The sequence below is a fragment of the Tympanuchus pallidicinctus genome, unplaced genomic scaffold (assembly GCF_026119805.1).
Source record: "Tympanuchus pallidicinctus isolate F22 unplaced genomic scaffold, pur_lepc_1.0 scaffold5, whole genome shotgun sequence".
Lineage (NCBI taxonomy): Eukaryota > Metazoa > Chordata > Aves > Galliformes > Phasianidae > Tympanuchus > Tympanuchus pallidicinctus.
Window position 1 is genome coordinate 72,263,945 of NW_026294769.1, and position 20,363 is coordinate 72,284,307.

General features: G+C 41.8%; 1 protein-coding gene across 6 annotated transcripts in view; it reads right to left on the bottom strand.

Moving 5' to 3' along the window:
- The window catches only part of PTK2 (protein tyrosine kinase 2), a 201,937-nt gene that overhangs the window by 141,652 nt on the left and 39,922 nt on the right, over positions 1 to 20,363 (bottom strand). For 3 of the 6 annotated variants that reach the window (XM_052703577.1, XM_052703576.1, XM_052703575.1), the window contains exon 1: positions 5,164 to 5,291. The exons of the other annotated variants lie outside the window; for them this stretch is intronic. In XM_052703577.1, coding sequence (XP_052559537.1) covers positions 5,164 to 5,269 — 106 coding nt within the window. In that variant the 5' untranslated portion in view covers positions 5,270 to 5,291. Of the gene's footprint in view, positions 1 to 5,163; positions 5,292 to 20,363 lie in introns of those variants that run through there. 6 annotated transcript variants of the gene reach the window in all.

Consider the following 20,363-nt stretch of genomic DNA (forward strand, 5'->3'; position numbering starts at 1 on the left):
CTCACTTATTCTGTGAGAGATCTGAGAGATCTTGCTGTGAATGCTGCAATATTTTTAAATTATCATTCCAAAGAAACTACATACTAACTGCTACCTCACATAACTTTTTGGATAGCATTCATTTGCACCTACTCTGTTTAAGGCCCACTTCAGCAAATGGAAGGATTTAATAAATAAGCTGATGCTGTTCTTACAAATGCAAAGCAAGTCTGAAAAGCTAATTTTACTGCAACAGTCCTTCCAAGAAAAGCTGTGCATCACATTATATTGTCCTATTGTCCACAGGATTTTCCTTTTGTTAAAAACACAAAAAAAAAGGAGAGGACCTGAAGAATAATCATAGAATCACAGAATGGCCTGGGTTGAAAAGAACCACAATGATCATCCAGTTTCAACCCCCTGCTATCTGCAGGGTCACCAACCAGTAGACCAGGCTGCCCAGAGCCACATCCAGCCTGGCCTTGAACGCCTCCAGGGATGGGGCATCCACAGCCTCCTTGGGCAACCTGTTCCAGTGCCTCACCACCCTCTGAGTGAAAAACTTCCTCCTAATATCTGACCTAAACCTCTCCTGCCTCAGTTTTTAGTTTTAGATTACTAGCTATGGAAGCTAATTTCTAAACATAGCAACAAACTACTGCCAGGCTAAATAGATGAACAAGTGACACGGTGAACGTACCTGTATGATGTGTGTATCAGTGCTTGCATACATGTACTTTTTTTCCCTACTTGATTCGTGATAAAAACCCACATTTAAATACAATAAGAAAGCAATTAAGTTCTTATTTGAACTTTCAGCAGAGGAGGAATATTTCAATGTACCATCCTCTTAAATACCACCTTCCAGACTTTGCTCTTCAGTCTTCATCTGAAGCAACTTCAAAAGGACAGTGAAAACATTCTGTTTTACATAAGTGTCACTTTTTCAAAGACAGCCCAGAATTCAATTCCACACCGGTTCCTTTCCTAAGTGCTACCACTGATAAGATCACACATCTGCATTACACAGGTAACACTAAATGCTCTCCAGGAGCTCAAAGCAATCGCCTTCCTTTCTTGTAAAAGTACCTCAAGGTCCATCTTCTGTCCCACTAATAGAAATACATCAGCATTCTCATACCTACACTTCTGTGTCTAAACGTGTGCAAAACACATACCTCTCACACTGTAGAAGGCCAGTCAGTAACAAAAGTTTAGACACATCTATGGTTTGGAAATAAATGGCTGATGCAGTCAGCTACCAAGTTAACAACTGACTGTCAAATGACAGACTGAATTCTCCTTTTCCCAACTGTTTTCTCTAATAATGCACCACAGCTACTATCTGCCTACATTATATGGACAATGCTTTTCAAATAAAAGAGAACTCTTTGTTTTAGAGACTAATTACCCTAAACAATTGCCTACTTTCCCAGCACCAGCAACTCTTCTACCATTTCTACTGCTATGTTCCTTTCCAGCCATTACCAAGCACCAAAGATACCAAGGGTCTGCAAGACTAAAATCATCACTTATTTTCCTGTTAGTAGAACAGTAGAGACTGTAGAGTTGGGAATGAGGGAGAACAAGCACTGAACTTGCCTCCTATGCATCAAAACCTGGCTTATATTCAGCATCACCAGCAGGTCCCCTCTAAACATTCCCTGAAATCACAAGGTTTACCAGAAAATAACCATTTAACTTGGAGTTGCTCATTGCTTCTAGAAGATTGCAACATTAACAGATTGCAATAAATGGGGTAAAACTCCTTCCTGCTGGATTTAATGAATTTCACAACATTGCTGGCTCTCAAACAAAATCAACATAAGGTTTGGAACAGAACTGCAGTTATCTGAAGACAGCAGCACTTCTCCCAGTCTAAAGGCAGCGTTCAATAACTGCAGTCACTTTGCCCTGACTACTCATGTGTGATGCATTTCACATCACACCAATTTATTGTTTGTAAATTATTTAACAGCTCTTCACTTGGAAGATATTAAAGAAACTTCCTCCTCCACAGAGTGGGTAACTTACAGACACACAGCAGACCTATCCAATTACTCTCAGCTGCTCAATTTGCATTTATTTGGTACACTAAAAACGGTATGCTTTGCAAAATTTGGGAAGGAAGGCTAGAAGCAAAAGCATCATCACATCATCTGCAACTTTTAATATCTGTAAGCTTTGGTGAGATTACTACTGGTGCACACAAAAAAAGTACTGCTGAAATTGAAGGCAATTTTAATCTACTCTACAAGTCAGAAAGAAAACATCCCTTATAAGAGATTTTCTGTACTTGCCTGGAGGAAATGCAATGACCCAGACACCAATGCAGCGCTCACTGAAGGTCTGACCAAGATTGAACCTATTTATTTCACAAGACGAGAGATTTCGAGTTTCAAATTACTTAGCAAGGGAAGGGTGGTGGGAGGAAAGAAGCAGCCAAAACCATCTTAATCCTATCACTACTGAAGGAAAGCAATACAGACTTACTTCCTGAGAAGAAATGTGCTGGTAAACAAAATCCACACTTTCTCTTCACTTGCCAATGAAAATATTCTCAAGTCTGAAATAGGCAGATCCAAGCTAAGTTATCAAATTCACAAACATTACTTTGCATTGACGCTAGCAGAAAGAGGAGGCAAAACCTGGCAGCTCAGGCTACACAAACATTTTACCAAGAAAGCAAGCACTATCTTAGTCCTTGGTGCAGTCCCACAGACGGAGCACACAGAATTAACAGCAATTAGGTCAGCCCACAGTATCACAGAGCTGGAAGATTTTAGGTTTATCCTACAAGAGCGTAAGCATACTATGCGTGAACACAAACTTGCTGAAACATTTCAAAGCATTTTCAAACAATAAAATATTTGCTATGAGATCACACACACAATGCACCAGAAGCTTCATCTGTCACATCTAAAGAGAAAAGGAACTATTTAAGTGACATCTTATATATAAAAAAATACATCAAGATCACATTTTTGAGACGCTACAAAACAGTTGTTAAAGTTTTATCAATTTTTGGTGCAGTTAAACTGCAGCTTTAAGAGATTAGCCCAAGGGTTAGAATAACGTTATCCAAACCAAACGTTTCTCTCATTAATATATTACCTTTCTTTGACTGTAGATATCTCACAGCCCTTATCAAAGTAGGCCAGATCCGTTTCATTTCCCTAAGGTTACGCTGGTGAACAGTACACAGGGTATCCATCAACTAAGGAACGGCCACCATTCAGTGACAAATACAACACCAGCCATTTCTCATCTGTCCTATTTCTTTGGAGGATGGTACATCTCTTCTAGAAAATCACCACAACTGGCAGACTTAGAGATGCAGTGCCTTTGTCCTTACGTAACTGCTCGTGTCCCCCTTTTCCCCCCCAGGAGGAATAGGAAGCGATTACACGGTTGTTCTCCATTTCAGGGAGGAGGCGGCTGGGTAAGACATCACCACAGAAGTTATGTCCTGAGAACCCTCCGTAAAGCAACCAGGGAAGAGGGAGGGATTGGTTTTCATTCCTTTCAGTTGTTGCAGTGGGTGGGGGGAAAATCAATACCTTTTATAGTGGCCCGATGCGGCCATCTTCTGCAAACAGCAGCTAGCCCTGCTGTCCTGATCCTCCAGTGCTGGAGCAGGAGGAAGAAAACTGATATCCCTGACACTAAACAGCCTTCCTGAACAACAGATGGCAACAACCCTCCCCCCCCCCGCCACCTCCCCCTCTTTTAAAGTATTTTATTCACTATTTGTACATCATGGAAGTTACTCTTCCTAAGGAAACTTCGTTCTGACTCTCACCGTATCCCAAGGATGTGAATCCCAACTCCATCCGATACTTCCATTACCAATTTACAATGCGTAGGTGCAGGTCTTGCTGTTACCCCTTCTGGGTAAATCCTGGCAGACAAGTTTCTATGGAGCTTTGGTTCAGCTATAAAGCCACTCCAGCTACTCTTGCTGCGTTACACACACAGAGCTGACTGATTCTGCAGTTTGTTATACATCACCAGAACAGTGGTCAAGCTTGCTGATTTCTTTCTGTTACTTCCCCTTTATGTGCTACCATGATATGCTGACACGTGGCAAAGAGTGGTTAATTTAGCCTGGGCATTTCAGCAACTTGAAGAAAGCACAGAGAACAAAGACAGTGCTAAATACTCCTGCATGGATGCTGCAAGTAAGGAGACAGCTAAGAATTAAGAACATTCAGTGTTCTTTCACCAAGACAGCTCGTGAGCTACTATGTCCACCTGCCATACAGCACCACGTCCTCCCTGGCCCAGCCACCTCTGCCCTGAAGTTCTGAAGTCAGTCCCTGCCTGTGATCCAAGAGCACAGTGATGCAACACTCCACAGCCTGCTTCTCTTCCAAAAAAGAAAGCGCACTGAAATTAAAGTGGACATGAGGAACGTCAGGCTTGCAACCAACAATACTTAACCTTCTACTGTTGTTCTCTGTGTAAGAAATATTTGATTCTTTGGCCACTAACAAAATTATAAGTTGAATCCCTGCTCTGCTACTTCATATGGATATTTTCAGCCACACCAACACACAACTATTCTCCGGATTATAACAGTGTCAATATTAGTATTATATCAATATTCTGCAATGCAAGACAATCGTGTGAAAAACTTACATGTTTCCATCCCATTATTATTAAGCCCCAATTTCAAGCCAAGCCCTCTCATTGTAATAAATGCATACTTTGTGGCTAGTTACCGTCTCTTGTTGGGGCTGAAGGGGGGGTTGGTGTGGGTTGCAAGTTCTAAAACCTCGAGCAAAGAGATGTGTGCCTTCCATTGTGAACAGCCACTTAAAAACTTCTTCCAAAAGGTACATGACAGCAGAATCACATTCAGTGCTTTAAAGCATTAAAGTGGTGAAGTCTTCAAAAGGGAAACCTGCAGAGCCCAGTGCAATGATTTTTGAAAGCATAGAGAAAAACGTTACGTTTTTCCAGAAGAAAGAAAATCCAGGTGACTGCTTCCTGTTCTAAGTGCACAGGTGAACATCGAACGGAAGAGGGAAGGGGGATACTCATAGGTGATAAAACATTCAAGAAGGAAAGAGGGATGCTTACAGGCAAAGAATATCGAAGAGGGAAAGAGGGGTGCTCACAGATGATAAAACGTTGAATTAAAGAGAGAAATGAAGATAAAACAACGCAGATCACGCTTACCTTTAGCCCAGCACATCGGGAATGGGCTGCAGCCGCTCTTCTCCATACAGACAGCACCTGCTGGCTGCGGGGCCTGCCGGCCTGCCCCCCCCGGCAGCAGCAGCATGCACCCGAGCGCGCAGGGCTGCAGCCCGGCTCCGGCGGCTCAGCTCTCAGTGCCGGTGCTGCCGGCGGTCCCCGGGAGCCGCCAATTCGGGCGCGGGGCCGCAGCCGCCCGCGGCCGCCGGGAGAACGGGCGCTGCCTCCATCCTCGGCCAGCCCCGAGCAGGCAGTGCCCTGCCAGTCCCTTCCTTCCTTCGGAGGGGAGGGGAGGAGAGGGGGAGGCGATTAGCGAGCGCCGCATTAATATGCTAATCTCCCCCTTCTGCTCAATGCAGCCGGCAGCCTCCTGTTTACAGAACTGACGGCGGCTTCGCAAATCGACTAAGCCGTAAATCAAGCCTGACCCGGGTCATGTCTGGAGCTGCGCTCGCCGACCGCTTTTTGTTCCGCTGAGGCTCGCAGAAGCCCCCCCGGCGTTTGCTTTGCAGGAACTGCCCCGGGAGGAACAATGGGAGGCGAACAATGAGCGGCTCCGGCGCGTCCCTGCGAGAATCTCCGAGCGCTTCCCGGTCCGGAGACCTCGAGGCAGCCGTTCTGGGCAGCGCCTCACAGCGCACCGACTTCGCAGGGAGCGGACCTGAAAGCGTCACCTGCTCTGCTCCACAACCGCGACAAAACGGAGCTGAAAGAAGCTTGGCCGTAGGCGGGTGCGTTGGAAAGAACGCAGCAAAAGCTATTAAAACCTAAAAAGAACCCAAAAACGTGAAACATCTCACCCCCCCCCCTCACCCAAATCTCTCAAACCCGATGCCACTGATGAATCAGCAGCACTCCCCGTGTCAGGGTTGCTTTATATACCTCTGCTCGAAAGGCAAAGGTCAGTGCGAGTGTACACAGCCACGCTGCACTAAGTTTGCTCTCAACCCGCAGCACAAAACCTCAAAGCTACTTACAGCGTAAGTACTGAGTGTAAATACTAGACAAGCATATGTTTATAAACATCTCAGCTGCAGGTGGATGTGAAAACAAAGAAAATACCCCTTTTACCCTCAGCAAAACTCAATGATCCCTACGGATCCTCCCAACTCGGACTATTCTATGATTCTGTGAACTGGCTCTGCTGAAACACACGTTAAACCCAAGAGGAACATGACTCACACAGCTCAGCCTCTCCATACAGCGTGTGTTAATCTTTCCTCCCTCCCAGCCCTCAGCAATAAGGCACAAGGCTTATCCTGGTCTATAACCAAAAGGGAATTAATCCCAAGCTAACAGCCTTCAACTTAACCTACCTGCCTACTTCTAAGCAGCACAAACTAATCTTTAGCACATATTTAATTACTGTTTTTTGTTGGTTTTTTTTTTTTTTTTTAACCCATAGTGCTGCCACATCTTCACTCAATACTCTGGCATGGCAGGGCTATAGCGGTGTGTGTCAAAACTCTTAATAAATACAGCTGCTGCTTTTTAAAAGCACTGCTTTCTTCTATATTTAAAAGAGAAAACAGTCACACACAAAAAGAAAAACCCCAGGCCACAAGCAGGCCATCTGATGTTCTGCATCACCGCTCAGACACAAAGCTCTCTCTGGGGCTGAAGACATGCCTGGATGCTCCCCTTTTCTCCCCCCAGGAAAGTTTTCAAAGCCCCAGAGTGCTACACAGACAGCCAAATGCTTCCAAGAACACAGGGTGAGTTATGTTTGTCCCAGCAATATCTGCCACACAACTCATTACAGTGGTGTCTGCGGAAGGCTCACTGAGGACGGCCGCAGCTTCAGCCCGCGGTGCAGGAAAGCTGATTTCCCATATCCAGCTCAGCCACCAGCTTCCTTCATGACCTTGAACACATCAGCCTTGTTTTGCTCCAGCTCAGAAGTGAAAGCTGCAGGCGCTTCCCGTTTTCACCGAGTTTGTTTGGTCTGAGCATGAGGGTGCAGAACGTGAAGAAGCCTGCGTTTCTTCAAGACCATAACAACAGTGTCTTACAGAGAATGAGAAAGAAGGGGCTAAAAACGTGAAGGCATTGTCTGCTCCTTGCAGCTCTCCTTACTGATGTCAGCAGTTCTCATAAGGACACACTTTCTTGTAATATCCCACTGCAAAGTGAAGGTGAACACCACATATGGCAGAGCCTGAGAATCTGTGCATGCTGTTTGTATAAGTTCACCAATATTTCACACTAAGAATACAAATGCTCAAAACAAGCGCACTGCTTCCTTGATGCTAAGATACCTATATATTTTTCTTTACTTCTTTTCTCCTTGTTGGTGGAGAAGTTATCTACAAGGACAGTTATCAGTAGTTACCACAGAAGTTATCAGCAACACGGACAGTTTTCAGTACGACAGAAGCCTGATGCATGGATTTGGGATTCTGAATTATACTGGAAACCTCAAACCTTCAGGTTGTTGGTTTGTGATTTGCTTTATTATTTTTTGCTCCTCGTTATTTTTGTTTTAATCTGGCTGAAGAGCTGATCCCGTCTCATAGCGAAGCCAACTGCAAAAATAACAAAGCCTCACAGAATGAAAGATTGAAGAGCAAAACAATTTTATTTCCACATCAGTTAGTACCTCTATCCATCAAATACTGATCAAACCAACTGGCAAGTTTAAGCAGTCTTGGGAAGGGAAGAAGGACAGAACTAAACTGACAGCACTTGTGAGATTTACTGCCCTGAGAGTCTCAGAATCACAGAATGGCCTGGGTTGAAAAGGACCACAATGATCATCTGGTTTCTACCTCCTGCTATGTGCAGGGTCACCAACCAGCAGACCAGGCTGCCCAGAGCCACATCCAGCCTGGCCTTGAACGCCTCCAGGGATGGGGCATCCACAGCCTCCTTGGGCAACCTGTTCCAGTGCATCCTCTGTTCACACACCCTCTGTGTGAAAAGATCTGTCTATGTGACTTAGAAGACAGAAAACAAACATCCCTTCACTGCATTCATTTTGTCTCTAAATCTACCTGTTTACTATCGTTGTGCTTGCAACCCATTGCTCCTTATTCCCCTCCCCTGCTTGTGCCTTCTGTAGTACAGGAACTTCTCCTGAACCCCCTTTGCCAACGGCTTAAAAGAGAAACAACAAAAAAAGTACAAACTATCATTAAGATCCATCCACTTGGTTGGTTCCAACTCAGCCAACCAAGAAATTCTGGATTTGGAGAAGTCTTCATTTTAAAGTTCTGGCAGAAGTACAATTACCACACAGAGGACACACTTCACAGCTTCAGCCTGGGGCAGCTGATAGCCTGGAAGAGAAGATGCTGGAGGACTCACATTGTTATGCTAATTGACCAGAGGAAGATGCCAGTAAACCAACAAATCATTCCAGATTCTAAAATATTTCTGATCTGCCTCTGACATTTTTCTGGCAAAAAAAATAAATCAATCCAAGATTGAATGTTTTGTTATCTTCCACCACTTGGTAAGCTTTATTAACAAAATACATGTAAGGCCATGATTCATGAAAAGAATGGTTTTAAAGTAACACACGTAGACTGGATTTACTATGCTCTGAACATTTTACAGTAGCATTTGGACTATTTGGACTTTTTTTTTTTTTTTGAGATACAAATCCTCCTTGGTTTCCACGGATTTTTCTATCCAATATTACTAAACTACCTCTTGACCAGCAGCACCTGGCTTTGATTGGAGGCCTGGCTCTCCACAGCCTTGGAACAGCTGACATTGACAGAACCTGGCACCTTTACTTTCAGTCTCAACCTACTGACAGTAGTGGAGTGGGGAAAGCAAACCCAGTTGGTCACTCTGACAGGAAAGGAGAAAAGTACTGCTGAGTCTCCCAACTCTTCCCCCTTCCCAAAGAATCCTCTGATGTTGAGGAACACAAGAGACAACACGCTGTGCCCTGGCCACACTGTTAAGCTAACTGTTAGAAGGACCATTAGGATACCTGGACAAGGGGAAACAGCTTTAAGTTGAGGGAGGGAAGATTTTGGTTGGATGTCAGGGGGAAGTTCTTCACAGAGTGGTGAGGTGCTGGAACAGGCTGCCCAGAGAGGCTGTGGATGCCCCATCCTTAGAGGTGTTGAAGGCCAGGTTGGATGGGGCCCTGGGCAGCCTGGTCTGGTATTAAACGGGGAGGTTGGTGGCCCTGCATGTGGCAGGGGGTTGGAGCTTCATGATCCTTGAGGTCCCTTCCAACCCTGGCCATTTTGTGATGGCTCTGTTTTTATTATTTGATAAATACAGACTGGCCATTTTCTAAACCCATACAGACTGCGTTAATCCACAAACATGAAAGTCACAGCATCTCCTTATAGTCTCCCACTTCCTTCATTTTACTTTTTCAAAATCTTATCGTAAGGAAATATAAACTCAGTACCATGGTTTAAAATTACTCCTTTCTTAGGACATTAATTCCAATCTTCTGCCTCTTCAGACCCTAGGCTGCTTCCAAAACAATATATACACCTGCTACTGTTCTCAAGACACCTTTTGAGATGTTCCTTCACAATCCCAGTGCTTCCATACAGCAAGAATCTGCTCCATCGGGACTTAAGAAAGTAAGAGGTGCAAAGATCCAACCCAACATACCTTGCTCATTTGTTTAAGGCAAAATGAAGTGTGATATTTCTGCCCTGTGATAGGTTCCTCGTGCTTATCCTTTTGCACTCTTTCTCTTCACGTTTCTTGAATGAAAAGGAGGCACAGGAGTGAGAGAAAGCTGTCCAGATTGGCCACCAGACTGATAACATTTCCTCTATTTATAGAGAGAAGACACTGTTTATGCAGTAACCACAACAGAAAGCATCTTGAGGGGAGGTTCTCAACCCTTTGATGCTGTCTAGAGGAAACCAACTCTGCATGGATTTGTTTTGTTCAGAGGACGGGACCCACAAGTGGATCAGCTGACCTTACAGATGCTCCTTAGAACCCATCTTCATAAACTCGAAGGTAAATGAGAAAAGCCGTACTAGAAATGTGACACTATGAAATGTCTTCAGTGTCTGTTCATATCTGAGCTGCCTTTCCTCTGATCTACTTCACAACCAGTTACACAATAGGAAGAAAGCTACGCAGTCACAAAAGGCCCAGTACTTTTCCAGAAATGGCAGTCTGGACATGCTGTCTCTCTTGTCCTTCCAGCTTCTTTTTCGTATGCTAAATACAGAGCTAGAACAACAACTTAGCAAGAAAAATTGTTCTAAACAGCTGTTTACAAGTTGTGTCTAATTTATGTATCACTGCACCTCAGAAGAAAGCATGTAATTTTCAAAGACTCACGGTGTTACATAAAGCACAAATATAACATTAGCTGTTCCCTCAGATATTCAAGTCGCTAAATGCAGTTAAACTGAATATAAACCAACAAGCTGACAAAAAAATGCAACACCATTCAATTTATATTTTAAAAAGCTGGTTGAACAATAAGCTTTGTATTTGTTATTGAAGGAAGAGTGGTGTAAAGGCTATGGTAAATAGCTATCCAATGTTAAGGTTTCAGTATTACAGAATGCTCAAGCCTATACTGACATCCTGCAAGTCTAAGGAAACATATGGTTAAAAAAAAAAATTTTAACATGTCTGTTCAGAGTTTTGTAAATATAAATATTAAGGCTGCTCAAACAAGCAAATTCTGTGCCTAACCTGAATTTAAAAAGCAAGAAATCAAAAACACAAACACCCCACTCCATCTTCAATAAGCATAATTTGGGTTGAAAACGGGTTCATGAGATACACCAACATATTGAATTTAACTTTTTGTTTAAGACAATCCCCAGCAGAGAGAAAAAAATTTTACTCTTTCTCACTTCAACCAAACCCCATTGCAATGTCATACCAAGAAGTGCCCTTCCCTTTACAGGAACTTTCTTTTATGTCTCTGCCTCATGAAAATGGCAATAAACCTTCAAGGACCACTTCCTCAGGTAGTCATTCTCTCCTCTGCTATGGGGATCAAAGGTTGAAAAAAAAGGTTTTGAGTGACATGAGGACAGTACAAAACCCATCACCTTAAATAGCCTCATTTGTCTGTCTAATTAAACCAGCATCTTGTCAGCCTGTTCTATCAAAGAGGTTTAACTATCAAAGTGCCTGTACACTGGTATGAAAGCGCCCAGAAAACACAAGGACATGCTGCTCAGTTTTAAGAAGGCTTCCGTGACCTCAACCACCCAACAAAACTTGTTTTAGATAACCAGATGCAACACTGAAATACTGAGTGCAATTCCATATAAAGGCACTGATTATTTCTCTTTTTGTGCAGTGCAGCCTTACCTTGAACATCGGGTGTAGTTGTGGGAGCCAAAATGTAAGGACGTAAATACTATTAAATTAATATCCAGTTTCTCGCAATGGTAGACAGAACATTAAAAAACCTGACAGAAACTTGAATGACCTACATTGCCGAATGTCAGAGGAACAACACTATTGGCACGTAACAGCATCTGACAAGGCCAAGAACTCATTTCTTCTGTAGTACTGAGCTGTCAAGAACCACTTCCAAAGAAACCAGCATTAATCTCCACAACCCCATTTGATGCCTTTCAACCAAGGCACAGTACTCAGGTTTTCTTTTTTATGAGAACAAAGGAATAAGACAAAAATAACTGAATGCATAAACAGAAGGCAACTAAGCCTTGTGTTGCCTTGTTGACACAGGGATTAAAATGTAGTAAACCAGAGTGGTAGAGAAGTTCAAGCATCCTGAGATGAAGGCATAACGAGAATTTTCACATTGTAGACGAAGCCATTCAGCTGCCTTCTTAATAGGTTAAATGACTTCAGTTTAGTCATTTTTGTCTTTGCACAGAAGGACAGACCTCCTTTTCTCCTCCAGCTCTGAAAGAGGCAGATCATTAAACATCGTCAATCATCATCCTCTGAACTTGCACTTAAAATCCTTCCTTAATTAGTTCTGCATTCAAGGATGTCAGTAACTCAAATGCAAACTTCTACGGACTCGAAGAGCAGCTGACCTGCTAATGAAAACTTGGAATTTTAAATGAAGTTTTTAACACTTCTGCAAGATGAGCTGAAATGCAAGCACAATGTGTGTTTACATCCTGGCACATCCAGCCTCTAGAAATTTATTTCAAGAAAGCAGGTAAATCTGTATTCCAAGATAAATGCTATTAATTCTGGAAAGACAGTTCCAATACTTCTCAACATTAAGTCCTCCTGAATAAGTTATTGCTCACTGCTGAGCAGCAAAATGCATCAAACAATACTGTAGCAATGAATCTAAATGGAGACTAAGTAGAAACTTGAGATTCCTATTTCTTTTTGAAAGGTATAAGGTGAATTAAGACAATCTGGAAGACAACTTCGTGCCACAGTTAATTTCTGGAGAATTTAAGAAGTCTCATATCCATCCCAAGCATAATTCTACCTCTCCAACAGAAGCCTAAGCACTTAACACAAACTTCTTTTAGGAATAAAGCATTGAGGAAAATGTGTTTGCTACAAGAACACACATTTATTAGCTTGGCTTCCCATATGAAAACCTAAGGAACATGTCAAATAGCTTCTAAAGTTTTTTTCATTCTAAACGTACTGATATCCCATTCCCCATAATATAACCCCATCCAGCATGGAAATGTCTTGCAGAAACTATCACAATTATTGTGAAATTGTTTGGTTATTTTCTTAATTGCATTCTTCATCCTTTAAAAATTAAAAAAAGGGAAGGAAAGGAAAGGAAGAAATCATAGGCAGAACATCTAGTATTTTTATTACTACTGCCTTCCTTCAGTCTTGTGCTGAGCAAAACCAAAAAGAACAGTACCAAACCTGCACAACTATTAGTTAACTTCATAAAGCAGAGAAATGCAGCTTTACACTAAGAATAATCATATAGTCTTATTTGTGATCACTGCAGTCCTAACTTATAACAAAGCTTGAGAAAAGTTCAGCCATGTAATGCTTTTCCTCCTGCCCACAATGTTCTACTTCAAACAAGCTGATGTGTATTTTGGAAGACAATCCCAGGCCGCTCCCAACTCAGGTCTTGCAGAATAAAAAACACTCTAACAACTAATATTTTATATATAAACTCAACACTCAAATTCCAACTTAATTTCCAGAATCCTTTTTTCAGTAATACTGCCATCCTCACCCTTCCTTGACTTTGCATTTGCTGCTACCATCACCTTACTACTACTAACAGTCTTAACAGTGTATCAAGCATCCTCAATGTTCTCGCCCAAGCAGACCTCAGGTGCCACTGAAACACTGATAGTTGTGCTCAATTCCACTTAGTAACACCCTGAAAGTTTTACCAAGGCTGATGAAGTCACCGCTCAGTCATTTAGGTTGCTTCAGCAGTAGAATGCTACAATTTGGGATGTGAACGTAACTGGACAGGAGAACAACAGGTGAGCAGTTTAAGAAAGGTCTGTCCAGTGTTTAATTTCTGCTAGTTGAAAGAACTGCCAATTGAAAGAACTACAGAAATCAGCAGAAACTGTACTTTCTATGGAGTAGTCTTATAAAAGGCTACATGCAGCACGGGCATAAGCAGGACACTGCTCATGTACCACAATTACTAATTTTTGTTTGTTTCTTAGCTTTCAGAATTTCTTGTTCTCTTACTGCATTTAAATCCAGAAAAAGATAATTTCAGTGACTGCAACCAAAGGTTTTGAGTTGCAAAGAAGCATCAGTCTCTCACTAATGATATCCTAATGCCCAACTGACTCACTGTCCTGCTTTGCTCTTAGTTTTTTCCTCCTGTAAGACAGGATCCTAAAATCTCTTAAATTCCCATCTCCTTAACAAATACCTTTAAAAGGCTCCCTAAAAAAGAGCAGCTGCACAGGCAGGCACTTCTTAAAGCCAGTCCGGCTGTACTTGGTCAGGCTTAGCAAAGGTCCCCATTGCAGTCAGTGCACCAGCTCCATTTCTCTTCCACAAGTGAGGGGGAACCTTCCCTTCTGAGAAGTGCAGCAGCATTTGTTATACAGCTGCTCTCCAAGGCCAAAAATCAGTCTCTCCTGTAGCAATGTGAAAAACGTCACATTTCTGTAAGCTTGGTGCAGTCCAGACAAAATTCTACTTTAGATCCAAACTAAGGATGCCACTTGAATAGCTCTCATGAGCATGCCTCTGTACATCACATACCTTGACTTCTGGAATTTTTCCACTTCTAGATGAGTCCATAGAAGCACAAAAGAACAATCCTAACTGTGTGTCCCCAAACCTTAGGAGCTAGACAGGAAGCAACACAGAAATGTGCTGAGCTGCTGCTGGTTTGTTTCGCTGTTTGTTTTTTGAAGTGATCAGACAGTTAAGCCATCTTGTTAACGTTTACAGGAACATCAGCACAGGAGTTGAAGGACTTCCCATTTTCATGTCATCAACTCCTATCCCCTACTTTTTCACACAGCCATGTCATTGTGCCATAAATCAAGTTATAAATGCATCACATCACTTTTCGAGCGTAAGAACACACAAAACCAATTGCTGGGAGTGCCACATAACTATCAGTTCTCCAGACTTCGATCCCAGAAGTTCAATACTCTATACTGAAATTTCTTCTCTATCTGGAATCTTTTACCTTCTAACTCATCTTTTTCTTCTGTCTCTCCCTACGCATATACACACAATGAGCAAAGGGCAAATTTCTCAACTGGAGAAAACTCAACTGCAGTTCTAAGCCATCAAAAGTAAGACACAAGAATATCACTGGAGCAAAGGAATAGCTGTGGCCTTCCAATGAAAGAGACTGCTCTTCAGTCTAAGTTCTCTTGATTCCTTACAGCTTGATAATTACAGTAGTATTTAGAGTAGATGCACAGAACACCTGATAAAGCATTTTCCTTTCTTCCTTTTTATTATTACTGTCAAGTTCACACACGATTCATTATTAGGTCTGGAATCACAGAGGTCTTCTCATTAGTTTAAAGTCCCTAAGCATATTTCTGAAACAGTTATCTCAAGTGCCATAGGTATCTATTTAAAGGACACAATTACGTTGCAATAATTATTTTTCCCACACCAGGCTGCAAATGTCAGGCTGAGAATAGATAACACAGTGCAAGACAGGACCCAAACAGAACCTTCAAGCACAGTCTGGCAGCCATGCACAGGTGGAAGAGAGAAGAAAGAGCTACTTAAACTGCATATTTATGCTGCTAGTAATACAGATACCAAAGTTTAAGAATACTTTCTGTAAGCACTTAAATAATATTTCACTCAAAACCTCTGTATCTGCACCTAGAATTTATTGCCACTCAGTAAAACTCTGCAGTGCTCAGAGGCATCTAAGTTACATTTACAGAGCACACCACATCAGCACTGCACATCCTCCTGTTTTTAAAAACAGATTCACAGATGGGTCACTGTAGATATCTTCCCTTACACCCCTCACACTGTTACAAGAAAAGGAGGTTCTCTCTGCTGCAAAATAATTAAGCTTATGTAGTCCTGTATTTTCTGAGTCATAACAAATCCAGCTATGCTCTAACCCAATTTCAAAATGAACAAACCAGACTGTGGTAGCATTTCAAGCTGGTTTAAATGGCGCAGTTGCCTTTAAACACTATCAAATTAATACTCACCATTATGCTGATGAAATGTCTTCAGCATGGAACAATAAACTCATGAACTTAGCTATGATAATTACTTGTAAGTCTGCCTCTAGCTTGCTGACACTGCAGGCATTTATCCTTTTGTCCGTACTGATACTGATGAGAAAAGCAATGGCTTGAGGAACAATAGATGGATCTTGTAGGTCAACAAGTGGCTGCACAACTGGCACTGCCAACGTGGTTCTGGCTGGGATCCTCTCTGAGGAGCAAACACCTCAAGTGGAAATTCCAAAAAGGGCACCTGGGTAACTAAAGGCTGCTCAGCCTTACCTTCCTCCCTGAGGAGATGAACCAAATATCCACAGATCATTTCCAAAACATACAAAAATAACAAGAAAATCAAAAGCATTCAGCACAGACATGCGAATGAGAAATCACTCCTGACCAACCTGATGGAATTCTACCATGAAAGTAGGAACCTGGTGGACAAGACATGGTTAATCTTTACTTCAGAAAGGCTTTCAACACTGTCTCCCATGACATTTTTATGGATGAAATGAAAGTATTGACTAAATAAATGGCAGCAAGATGAACTGAAAACTGTCCAGACTGTCAGACTCAATGGCTTGTGGTCAGCAACTCCAGGCAGAGACTAGCCAGAACAAACAGGAGATTAACAAGATCATTTTCTAAAGGGAAAAAAAAAAAAAACAAAAAAACCAGAAATGCTAAGTTACATAGATTTTAGTCATGTTTAGTATACCTCAGCATCTCAACTCTGTTGCACGTCAGACTCACTGATAAGAAAGTTATCCCTGTATCCAAAATATGCTGGTGCTTTTGAATTGTGTGGACACCAGCTACAAAATACGGATGGAAGCAAGGGAAGGGTGGATGAGGGTGGTGTCAAAAGAGCAGCCAAAATCGGCAAAGTCTCACTAGGAAGGCCTGCAATCACTTAAATTCCAATATTTAGCTGCCTTCTCCCACCTCCCTAGAACATTTAATACAAAATGCCAGATACCTAACAGCAACAGACCAAGGACAGATGTATTGCTTTGCAAGCGTCAGGGGTATATGAGGGAGGGAAATGGTATTTTACAAGCACAGATGATTGTTAAAGGTACCCTATAAAGTTTTAAAACAGGAAGATTTTGCATACAATAGCAAGGAAAGCTTCCTTACTAAGCTTTATGAGCAGTAATTCTCATCCATCAGGAACAGGAGTTTTGCAATACAGCACTGGGTGGTGGAAAAAAAAGAAAAAAGCTATAAAGTCACATCAAAAGAAGAAAAAGCCTTCCCATGCCTTCTGAACTTTGAGAGGCACACAGACTGCTATTCTGAATTAACAACACTAACATTTTATCAACTAAAAATTACTAATCCTGTGTTCTTTTATTGGTATGAGCACCTCTTCTAAACAAATTACAACCAAAGACACAGCAGATATGAAAAACTAACTTTTAAGTTACAACCGCTGTATTGAATTCAGTGAATGCAATACTCCTGGGTAAGAACCAGAATCTTGGGTAAGTTTTTCTAAGATCCCTTACGAAAAAAAACAGTTTATCTAAAGGTAAACTATCTCTGAGGAAACAGGTAATGCAGGTCTCCTTGCTGTCTCCCCAGGCAGCACATGCAGGCATCCAGTCAGGAGTTACAGAATCACAGAATGGCCAGGGTTGGAAGGGACCTCAGGGGTCATGAAGCTCCAACCCCTGCCACATGCAGGGCCACCAACCTCCCCATTTAATACCAGACCAGGCTGCCCAGGGCCCCATCCAACCTGGCCTTGAACACATCTAAGGATGGAGCATCCACAGCCTCTCTGGGCAGCCTGTTCCAGCACCTCACCACTCTCAATCTGTAAAGAACTTCTCCCTGACATCCAAACTAAATTTTCCCTCCCTCAACTTAAAGCCATTTCCCCTGAAGTTCTGAAGGGAACTGCTTACTATCCATAGCAGTTCAGATTTATATATAAAACTGCAGCACAAATCAAAAGGCTACAACTACACAGCTGGTAGAGAAAATTATTCATTTTCTCCCTTTAAACAGAGACACTGACAACAGTTCTCCACTAATGTTACTGAGCTCATTCTCAGCTGTGTGAATAATTGCTGCAGAATTTATTACTCCCTGTAACAAATGCGAACATTTTAGAAGTTCTGCATATTGTCAATTAGTCAGTTCTTGCCACTAAGCTTCAGCTGGCTTTTCCTCAAACAGTGTTTAGTTTTCCATCTTTTAACATACAAAGTAGCCTTGCATTTTTTTTTTCCTTCCTATGGTCTGAAAAGCAACACTGCATTTCAAGTTGCTGCGTTCAGATTTATCACAGCTGATGTCTATGTAGGATAAGGAAGATGTAGCTGCACAGCACAGCATTAAACACCCACCTCATATCTGGCAGCTAAGAGGAAAGGCACAGCAGGTTGTTTCAAGGCAGTGTTTCTCTGGAAGGTGCCAGGAGATTAATGTGGTTTAACTGAAGGGGTAACTAACAGGCTTTCTGCAGGAAGGAACACACTAACAAGAGATGAAATGCAGAAGCATTTTTATTTCAGGCTGAGCAACATCTAAGCAGCGTTGAAGATGTATCATCTCGTTTCTTTCTTTTCTGGCCCTAAATAAACACATGGAACTAAAACTAGTTCCAAAACTATTTTATATTTCAAGGCAACAAAGGTATCATACACACGCAGCCAAACTATGCCACACATTAAAAATATGCCACACATTAAAAAAAACAACACACAAAAGCATACTGAATATCTGAAATACACAAACAAAGGATATTCACTCCTATTAATTATTACCTCATGCTAGGAGAACAACACTTAACTCACAAGAGTTAACTCAGAAGGAGATGGTCTTCCAGGACAGAACATCTCTATTCAAGATCCTATTTCATATTTCTGACTGTAAACACAATATATATTTTTCTCACTATTCTCTAGCTACCTGGTAGTTCTTTAATACAAATTTTTGGTTGTCACTATTTCTCAATTCTAGCAATGAATGCTTATTTGCACTAACAGGATCAGGAACAAAGTGCTGGGCTGAAGAACTGTCTGCTGTATCACTTTAATAGTAGAATCATAGAAACCTGTGAGTTGGAAGGGACCTTTAAAGGTCATCTAGTCCAACTCTCCTGCAACAAACAGCAACATCTACACCTGTTTTAAATTCAGAAGGGAACAACATCCAGGAACATCCAGTTGGTTTTAATCCCAACAGCACTAATAGATTAAAAGCATTTACCAACAGAAAACTGGCCTTTTATTCCACCAGGCATGCTGTGAGCACGCTCACATTCAAGGATAGCTTCACATACACACAGGAGCACTTGGATCTGTCTGGCTGTTAAATGATGGTATTTTAACACATTGCCTTCCAAGGCCCTACTGGTTTACATGCCAGAAATTCTACAATCATATCCTGGGACCCAATTTACAGGCAGTGAAACATCCAAGTTACCTACTGACTTCAAAGTAGTGATACAGCTTAATGCAGGGTAACTCCCTAGTAATGATTTAATGATTGGATTAGTAGCCCAATCAACTAATGCATTCAACTGCACACAGTCATTTCTACAAGAAGATAGCTATAAAAGCAAAGTGAAAAGGAAGTTTTCTGGATGTCTTTGGTACACCACTGACCACAATGAGTTTATATACAACACAACCTCAAGCACGACACTATAATGAAGTGTATTTTATGTGTTCTCTGGAAACACTGCAAACCCCTCCAACGTATTGTGATACAAAGTTTGAGCATGGAAAAAAAAAGTAGGAGGAAGAAGTGGAGCATTTCTAGTGACATCTATTGTCCACTGTTAAAAGTGGCACCCAGGACAAAGTTCTGCAAAACTTGAAATAAGCAAGAATGAGTTCTGATGACTGAACATCAATTAAAGCTTTCCACCTAAATGCAGAACCTCATCTTTAATTTAACCACACTGCATCTTTCATCTTATTTCTCCAGCCCCTCTCTGTTGAGTTTTAATCCCATCATCCAGTGTGCTCGCAGCCCTTTTTTATACTGCTGTCACTTGTGGATTGAATAAGCACACTAAGTCCATCATCACGGCCATTAATGAAGCCATTGTAACGCCACAGGACAAGTCAGGCCTTTGTGGGATTCCTTTCCATACACTCTATTCTTCTGACCATACTTTAAGCATGTTTTAAAACAACTTTCCTTAATTTGCTTATCTTTGAATAAGTCAAATCCCTGCTACAGTCAAATTCTGGCATACAGCCTTTCTAGCCTATATGAAGCCTCCTTATCTTGTGGCAGAAACAAAGTTATCATTTCAGAATCTTGGGCCTTTATGAGTGTTCAATGCTAAGTACAATTAGGACATCATCCCCCCCTTTCCCCCCCTTCACAAATTGAAAAGAATTATCTCATTGTGACTCAGACTCACAGTATCAGGCAAAATCTTCAAGTCCCAAATGAAAACTGAAAAATAAGATCTGCTGTCTTCCCACAAGCCTGGCCAAACACCAGACAGTTGTTCTTCCAAGATATCCCACCAGTAATCACCTATTTGACAACTGCCTTCAGCACTCTAAAATAATTGTACTGTTGAAAATAAACAACTTGTTCCCCATTTAAAGTTCTCTTCACTGCTTCAAGCAAGCACAATTC